The following is a 9,647-nucleotide window of genomic DNA, read 5'->3' as shown; positions in this document are numbered from 1 at the left end:
CCTTCAAAGCAGCCTGAACTTCTTCTTTCATCACCATAGGCTCTTGCTCATATGTTGTTTCATGAAATTCTTCTGTGTCTTCTAATTCCTTTCGATACAGTGACTCAGTATATTCTTTCTATCTAAAACTGCTCTTCCAGACTGTGTAGTCATGCATGTGTGCATGCACACATGCGTGCAATTAGGAAAAACTATGTCAAAGTTAAGGAGATGTTCACTCTCACCCACTGCCATGGAGTCAGAATCAGCTCATAGCTGACCCGGCAGTGGATTGGCAGAGCTGTAAATCACACTGGAGGCAGTTGTCCATCTTTCTCTCACACAACCAGCTAACTTTTGGGTTAGCCTATCCACTAGGTCACCAATTAAAAGGTGAAATATGGAGAGGGTTTCAAAAAGGGAGCTGTCACTAGTATTAAATGCTACTGTGATAAGCAAGAGACGTCTAGGAAGGTTTTCATTGAATTTAGCAGTCAGGAGTAGCCTGGTGAGTGCTGGTTCAATGCAATTTTATGGGGAGGAACCATAAAGTTTGGAGTGGATTTATGGGAGGTGAAGCTAATAAGTTGTCAAGAAGTGGAAATCCTTTTTATTATTCTTTCCTGAAGCTTGACTACGAAAAAGAGAATGATAATAGAGCAATAGCTTTGAAAAAAAAGTTTGTCCGAGTAAGTAAACTTTCTTTTTAAGATGGAGAAATGTTTATAATCCTTCGAACAGTGCTTGAGATAGTAAGTCTGCTCAACAAATATTTGTAGTTAATGAATGGTAAGGAGAAGGAAAAATTAAAAATATAAAGAAGGTTTAAGCAGTCCAGGACACAGATAGTATAATTAGTCTTGTAAATAAGAAAGGTCATCCCTTCCTTTACAACGGGGACAAAAGATTAGGATAGAGGAGACTGAAATTGAGGGAATAAATTCATGGTTGACAGGCTCTGAAAATACCATGTCTGTTCCCACAAGCACCCGATCCAGTTCCTTCTTTCCACTGATCAACCGTGGCAAAGCCCACCTTCTGAGTACATGGCCTTTTTGCTCTGCCTTCTCTCTTTCCTGCTGATTTTTTTTTCTTTTAATCATATAGGTCTCAGATTGACCAGGAAGTTTATGAGAAGATCTCCCAAAAGAAAAGTATTAGCTTCTTGCCAAAGACTTCTCTCCTGGGTGGCCGTGTGATGAACATTTTACGGACAGAGAAATACCTGAAGAAGATCCAGTTCCTCTACCTAAATGTGGCTCCCAGCCGGTACTTTAGGTAACAGCTAATGTTCGGGCTTTTTCATCTACTCTTTTTGGTCTCTGATTTTGTCCCATTTTATCATCTTCTCCCTCTTTGTCTCCACACCTACTCCTCTCCCTTTACTATCTCACCACACTCTTCTGTCTTCCAATCTTCCTCATTCCATTCTTCCTTTCAGACTCCTTTGTTCTTTTTGCTCCTCAGTTTCTCTGTCAGCTTCTTAGTCGTCCTGTCAATTTTCATCTACCTCTTTATTCTGTACCGGGGAGCACTGGTGGCTTAGTGGTAAGGGATTCGGCTGCCAACCCAAAGGTATGAGGCTCAAGTCCACCAGCTGCTCTGTGACAGAAAGATGGGTGATCTCCTCCTGTGCGATCCACAATGAACACCCTTGGTACCAGCAGCCAGGAGACAAGTAAATATATTGCATTGAGCAAGTCTGCTTCCAAGGACCTCTCCAAAATATTACAGGAACAATGATGTCAATTTGAAGACTAAGATGTACCTGATCCAGACCATAGTATTTTCAGTCATTTGTTATGCAAATGAGAGCTGGACAGTGAATAAGGATGACAGAAGAATTGTTGCCTTTGAGTTGTGTGGGATAAGAGTACTGACTATACCATGAACTGCCAGAAGAGCAAACATGTAAGTCTTGGAAAAAGTGCAGCCAGCGTGTTTCTTAGGGGCAAAGATGGCAAAGCTTTGTCTCTCAGACTTTGGGCATGTTGCTAGGAGAAGCTTTTCCTTGGAGAGAGACATCATGCTTAGAAAGGTGGAAGACAGAAAAAGAGAAGATCCTCAACAAGATGTATTGACACAGTGATGGCTGCTGTGGGCTCAGGTGTGTCAAAGATGAGGAGGGTGGCACTGGATGGGACATGGTTCATATTTATTGTACATTTACATTTTCACTAGCAGTACATGAGAATTCCAATCTCTTCACATTCTTGCCAGCATTTGTTATTTACTGTTTTATTTAACCTTGCTCATGTTTCCGGGATGAAATGACATTTCATTGCTGTTTTTATTTAGGTCTCTCTGATACTTAATGATCTTGTTAGTCATCTTAATGTCTTCTTTAGTGAGGCATCCTTTCATGCCCTCAGGGAAGAAATTTTTGTTTTGTTTAGTGATGTATCCTAAGGCTTTAGAATAAAGAGTGGAAATTCTTACTACAATGAATGAATATTTTAAAAAATAAAGTGAACTGGGGGAGGGAGGGATGAAGGGAAGGGAGTAAAAACATGCAACAGTAAATGAATTAAAATCTAACTTTTCTGTAAACTTTCATTAAAATCACAATTAAAAGGGGGAAAAAATCTTAAAAAAGAAAAACAACCAAAGGAAAATTGTAAACTTTCACCCAAACAAAAAAAATTTAAAATAATGAAAAGAAGTGGAAATTCTCTTTGTTTAATGAATTGCAAGGAGGAAAAACAGAATTGGAGGTCAATATAGAACTTACTGTGTTTTAGGTGTTTGCAAGACAGAATTTGAGATGTTTTGGACACAGTTAAAAACTTACGTCTAAGACTCTGGAGCGAGATCCTGCTTTACTCTGTCTACTCTCTGTTATTATGTACCATTTAGTCAGTTCTGACTCAGGCAACCCTATGTTGCTATGGTAAAAGACAAAACAAAACAAATCCAAACCTCAAAGTGTTTGCGATAAAGTCTCACTGTCCTTGCATCTAAGGAGCACTCTTGATGCACTTATTCCAAAACAGCTTCCCCCTCCCCTTTTTTTTAAATATCGGTTTGCTCACAAAGTTTGTACACTTTGTGTTTCACACAATCCTTCATTCACATTGGATTTCTTACAATCATTCTTTTAAATTTTTTTTAATTGTGATCTTAACAGAAGTTTACAGAAAAGTTAGATTTTCATTCGTTCATTGTTGCACATTTTTTCCCCTCCTCTACCTTCCCCCTCCCCCAGTTCGCTTTATTTTTAAAAAATATTCATACATTATTGCACAATTTCCTCCCTCCTCCACTGTCCTTTCCCCATCCCCCAGTCCTCTTTGCAATATTTCTTATTCTAGACTGTTGTCTTACATATAATGCCTTAATTACATATTCCTTTAAACAGTTCTCTCCCTTATCTGTTCCTCCAGTACAGTGTTCATTATCCATCCACTCTTTTCCTATTCTCCTCCTAACCCCCCATATTAGTTCTGCTTCATAACAGTGGGGTTATGCAATATTTGTCCTTTTGAGACTGAGACATTTCACTCAGCATAATGTCCTCCAAGGTCACTCATGTTGTGTACCCATTCATTATGCTTTATAAAATTAATTATCCTTGAACTATGCCAGTCATTACCCTGTCTTTCCAGATCCCCCCTGGATCTTTTCCTCCTTCCCATTTCCTTTTCCCACCCCACCCTTCACTCACCAAACTGTACAACCCTATGATTTGTCCCCTGCCCATCCTCACCCCTCTGCTCCTGCCCTCCCTTGCTTGGATCCTCATACATGGTTTACTCATTATCTTTCTATTTCTATGATAATGGGCTTATGTAGTGTTTATCCTTATGAGACTGAGTTAATTGATTCAGCATAATGCTCTCCAGTCCCTACCAAGTTATGTAGTCATTTTCAAAATCATTGTTTCTGAGATTTGTTTCTTCTTTTGGCAATGTGGTATATTAAATTCTCTACACCAGCTCCACAGCTCAAAGGCATCAATTCTTTGATCTTCCTTATTCACTGTCCAACTTTCACATGTATCTGAAGCACCTGAATATATTGTACATAGGTTGACACATACATCTTCATCTTTAAAGGGACATTCTTGCTATTTAGCATTTTTTAAAACTTAGCAAGCAAGGTGACACAACCTTGTTTGCTTGACAAATTTGCCCTCCAGCATTGCTTTAATACTGCAGTTGATTTTGAGCCATTTGAGAGCAAAGATTAATTGTGTCATACTCATCTTTAGGTCCTCATTTCCAATCACAATACTTGGATTGAAAGGGAACTTGAGGAATTGTTTAACCAAGCTCCACGAAGCTGGGGTCTACGTTTTTTTATTCACTGCTGTATCTCCAGTGCCTGATACAGTACTTGGACTAAATAAAACATTTGTGGAGTGAAAGAATAGCCGAAGGGAGGTATTAGAAGCAAGGACGGCTCCCTAACTCCTAACTCGGCCCAGAAAGAGCAGTCTCCACTAGAAAGACCCTAAGGAAAAGAGTGTTCACTGAGAAGAGCCAGGGCTCTGCTAAGACTGGGTGCTATTCTGTAGGAAGTGCTCCAGTAGTTAAGGGAGGGTGGCTTAGGTTTTCAATCCTGTATTCTCTAATTATCTCTAATTATCACTTCTCTTTATTTCTGTTTTCTCCTGCATAATTTTGAAAGAATGGTTTCTGAGAGGAGTCTCTGGGTGCTTCAAATAGTAATGTATTTAGCTTCGAACTGGTGGTTCAAGTCCACCCAGAGGCACCTTGGAGAAAAGCTTGACAATTTACCTTCAAAATATTAGCCACTGAAAATGCTACTGAGCACACATCTACTCTGACAGACAGGGGTTCACAGAACTGACTCCATGTCGACTGACTTCAGTATTTGAGAAGATTTGACATTCTATCAGAAAAAACACAAGTCCACTTTGACAGCTCTCTCTCTCTGGTTTAATAATATATTCTGGGGAAACTGTGAGAGATAAGAGTGAGGCATTTATCTGTTAATTTATCTCAGGCATTTTAAAGGGTTTATAAATATCTTTGCTGTCTAAAAATATCATTAGCTCCAAGTTATGAAAAGTAAATCACAAAATTAAAATTAATAAGTATTTTCTTAAATATGATCAACATAATATTATGTTAACTAGTCTACTGCAATTAGATGTCTCTGCCATATAGTGGTCTGTAAGTTATAGTTAATGTGAGATATACATACACATATATATGTGTGTGTGTGTGTGCATGCGTGTGTATGTATATACACACACATACATTTTACCAAAAGAACTCAAGGCCTATTAGAATTTTAAGCTATCTCTAGGGGTACTTAACTGGCTCATCAGTTTGCATTTTTCCTCCTCTTCTCCTACTCTCTTTCTTTCCCAATTTTAATTTTTCCCCAATTTTAATTACTCTAGGTAGCAATTCCTTGATTATATCTGCATGCTCTTTTAGTACATAGGAATACACAGAGGTGCTGTTATTGAAATAATTTTTGGAATGAATATTTTGTTTGTTTGTTTCAATAGCTTTGGCATTGTAATGCGTCCTACATATTGATGGAGTTTCATACTGGTAACGTTGGGGGTTTTTTTCTCCAGTGTTTCCTATAATAGTCATGTACCCTAAGGAGCCACATGATACAGAAAGGGCACACTTAAAATCCACCAGATGCTGTGCTGGAGAAGGAGGGCAATCTCCTCCTGTGCCAGTCAGATCTGATTTTATTGTATACAACAAGAAAAAAATGGTCATATGCCTTGTAATTCATAGCATCTTATATTGATGGGATACAATATATGTGGATCTGGAGATATATGCTTCTTGGAACAAGGGAGGTGCTTTTATTTTTTAAAATTCCCTTCTATCTTTGGCTTCAATGTCTTCTCATTATTTGTTTAGTTTGTGTTTTTTTTTTTAATTTGAAGATAATTTTGCTGCTTTCTCCTGTTTCTTCCTTTTGATTCTCTTATTTTCTGCTTCATTTTTCATTTCTGCATTCTCTTGTCCCTTTCTAGAGTCTGCCCAGGCTCCCTGACCCAAGCTCTTTATTCACAGACCTTACAACCTGGTGGTTGTGCCACCAAACAAGGTGAATCCAGAGCACTACATCTTCTCTCCTTTCGGGATTCTGCATATCCATCCTGAGGATGGCAGTGACGCTATGACCCTGGGTACCTGGCACCGTCACTGTACTCTCTGGCAACAGCTTCAGTTTATTCCATTTTTTAAGAACTTCCTCATAGGCAAGGCACTGACCTGGTAGGTGATGATGGGGATGGACTTTGGGAGGATATGAGTGACAGCAATAGCATGTCAACACTGACCTCTACCATGTAGGTGGAAGAAGAGTGTCAAGTCCTTAGGGTTGCATCAGCGCCAGATTCTCTTAGAGAGTCAGTTACTCTTTGCTGTGCCCCACTTTGGAGCAGCTCTGCTGCATATTAACAGGTGGGTTCTTAAAAAGAAACTTTTATTATAAAAAAGCATAATGTTCATTGTGGAAAATGTGGAGAAGACAAACAAAACAATACAAAGAGGACAGCCCTTTCATCTTACCACCCGTAAATAGCCAACTACTAGAGGAGGATCCCCACGAGTTGGATTGGTGACTGCAGCAACAGACTCACGTGTATCAGAGATGGAGAGGGTGCACAGCATCGGGCAGGATTCAGGTCTGTTGTTCACAGGGCCGCTATGAGTTGACAGCACCTAACAACAACAAGGAGCACCTAACCACAATAAGAGGGAATATTTTGCTGCTTTGCTCTAGTCTTTTATTTCCTATCACAAATAAAACTAGATCATAATTTACACATTGTTTATTAGCCCAGCTTTTTTGTTTCAGAATAATATATTCTGAACATTTCTTCACACTATTACATATTCTCCATCATCTTGCTCCAGATTATTCAGTTATTAAATATCCAATCTGGGGACCTAGCTCAGGTGTTTGACTCCAAAATACTCATTCTACTAAATTGCTTAGATTTTTTTTGGGGGGGGGAAGGAAGGTGTGAAAGAGATTAATTACCCCAATTTTCAGTACTTCTTAGCTTTCCTTAAGCCGCCCCTCGGCTAGTTCCGGTGATCTCTGAGAGGAGCTGCAAATGCAAATGTCTACAGGGTCCAAATTGTAGCTGTTGGAGAATGCACTGAGTTCAGTGTAAGACTTTAGGGAGGTGAGGGCTGTAATCTGGAGAATACACAGGAAAAAGATCATAGCTATTGCTGCCTGGGAACATAGGATCCCAGTGTATGATCAGCCACCTTATTTTTCAGGATTTCCTGGAAATCTACTTCTTCTTTTTTCTTTGAAACTTCATCTTAACTGTTGTTGTTGTTGTGTTGAGTACCGACCTATAGCTGACCTTTGAGCCAGTTTTTCAGAGGCATGGAAGGAGATTTTCTATCCTTCTCCCACAGAGCAGTTGATGGATTTGAACCACATGCCTTTGGGATTACAGTGCAGTTTCTTACCACTAGGCCACCAGAGCACCAACCATTTTAACTGGTTGACTTAAACTTTTATTAATATACTGTGTGTATTGCTTCTCGGCCTTTTGGCTAAGATCAAGTGTAGTATTAATATACTGTGTCAGCCAACACTTTGGGGTGCATATGGAACACTTTCTGGTCTGAATTTGGCCCATGGGGGTACCATTTACAGTCTCTGCTCTATGCATTTGCCATCCTCTGGTCGAGCAGAGTTATGAATGAGTGAGTGTGGTCTAATTACCATGGCACAATGAAAAATATAAGGATGTGGAGGCTGGATAGAACTAAATTTGCATTCTGAATGCTACCAGGAGACTTTACTCTTTAAGCCCAGTTATCTGACCCATACGCTAAAGATTTCTACACAAATACAGTGAGAATTGCATTAATTTGTGAATAGAAAGTGACATATTGAGTGCTTCTTAATAGACCTTGTGTAAATGGTATATATTATGATTGTTGTCTCTGTTCTATAGGGCTTTTCGTCCTTTTTAAGGGTGTTCAGCTATGTAGAGTTCTCCAGAGGAAAACTGGCAAAGCAGTAGGCTTTTAGGTAACGGTGAGCCTATAGGCAAGTTGCAAGATCAGCATCTTTGATCCCCAAACTCACCTGTTCATCTATATTTTTAGGGCCTTTACCATCCTTTATTCCAAGGCAAAGGGGCCTCTGGTGGCCTAATGGTAAGGAGCTGCATTAAAATCTGAAGGTACATGGTTCAAATCCACCAGCTGCTCCTCTAGAGAAAGATGGACAGTCTCCTTCCATGTGATTTACTGCCTTTGAAAACTCACTGGTGGGTCAGTTATGTGGCATTTCTGACTCAATGCTACATAACAACATATTCTAAGAGGTTCTAGTAGTCTAGTGGGTAAGGAGTTGTGCTGCAGCAGCCCAGAGAGGCAGTTTGAATCTACCAGCTATTCTGTTGGAGAAAAATTAGGAATTTCTTTCCTGTGATTTATGGCCTCAGAAAACTATCTGGAGGGTCAGCTGTGAAATTGTTCTGACTCCTTCACACAAAACAACAACAATGACAACATTCTAAGGATTCTTTGCAATCTCTTCTTCCAATTCAGCAATTTGGGACCTAGTAATCATTTTACCTGGCAGGAGGAGAGTCACTGGATATAATCATTTGCGTATCCCCTGAGCTTTTCCCAAAGAATTTCCTAACCGGTAACTTCCTGAGTTTGACTGGGTAGCCTAACGGCAAGAAGCTACACTGCAATTTCCAAGGCAAACAGTTCGAGTTGACCAGCTGCTTCATGGGAGAAGGATAGGCAGTCTCCTCCCATGCAATTATCTGCCTCTGAACACCCAATGAAGGGTCAGCTATGAGTTGGCTCAGACTTAATAGTACACAACAACAAATAAGTCATAAGAGGGAATCTGTCTTGGTGAGTTGCTGGAATATTACTGTCTTTATTAAGTGTCCAAGGAAGGAGGACTGGGTTGCTGGCTCTGACTAGCTTGACTCTTGATTTCAGACTTCTGCAGGAGCTGCGCTTGGTGACCTGGCTTCCCCAGGAGCCAGACGAGAGCTACGAACTGCTGGAGCTGCAGCAGGCTCTGGCCAAGGAAAACCACAAGGCTCTACGTCTGTTCCACCGCTGCCTGCACCTCTGCACAGCCATTCTTCAGTTGGTAAGAGACCCAGTTCACTGTGAACCTTCTCTCCATGCTGAGCTCCCCAGAATCCCAGCCCCCTCGTAGCCTAAACTCTTGGGATGCCCCATGTGTACCAGACTCTGCAGGTGATTCAGAGCCATTGCTATGCACTGCAGCAGCATCTCTGCTATGGGATGGATGTTGTGTCAATAAGAAGGCGAGAAGATTCTTAGACTCAACTTTTACTAAGGTTCAGTCTTGACTGAGGGCTCAAGAGAAGAAAGAACACAATGATGCCTATTTTTAAAGCTCCCTGTGCTAGGATTGTGAAGGAATTTGCAGGAGATCTTGATCTTTCACACCACTGGCTTTCTGCTTGAACCTATCTTGAACCTTTAACAGGCATAAAATGTAGACTGTGATTTCTAATGTGTCATCACTAGAAGTCCAGCAGGTTGTGTCTTGGTTTTGAATGGACCTCAGGAGCTAGAACTAGCCTGTAATGCTGAGGTTTCCAATGCTTTCTATTTTTTTTCTATAATTATATTTTATTAATTTTCATAAACATTTACAGAAATTTTGGGCTTCCACTCATTCATTGTTGCACT

General features: G+C 40.2%; 1 protein-coding gene across 1 annotated transcript in view; it reads left to right on the top strand.

Annotated features, from left to right (window-relative positions):
* The window catches only part of DNHD1 (dynein heavy chain domain 1), a 91,370-nt gene that overhangs the window by 9,589 nt on the left and 72,134 nt on the right, over positions 1 to 9,647 (top strand). Inside the window, 4 exon segments of the mRNA XM_006885631.1 lie at positions 1,087 to 1,257; positions 5,991 to 6,194; positions 6,273 to 6,383; positions 8,919 to 9,075. Coding sequence (XP_006885693.1) covers positions 1,087 to 1,257; positions 5,991 to 6,194; positions 6,273 to 6,383; positions 8,919 to 9,075 — 643 coding nt within the window.

This window comes from Elephantulus edwardii, unplaced genomic scaffold (genome assembly GCF_000299155.1).
Source record: "Elephantulus edwardii isolate Elephantulus edwardi_28Jun2011 unplaced genomic scaffold, EleEdw1.0 scaffold00044, whole genome shotgun sequence".
NCBI classification, from domain to species: Eukaryota; Metazoa; Chordata; class Mammalia; order Macroscelidea; family Macroscelididae; genus Elephantulus; species Elephantulus edwardii.
Note: the sequence above shows the minus strand (reverse complement) of the source record. Positions and strands in the feature narration are given on the sequence as shown.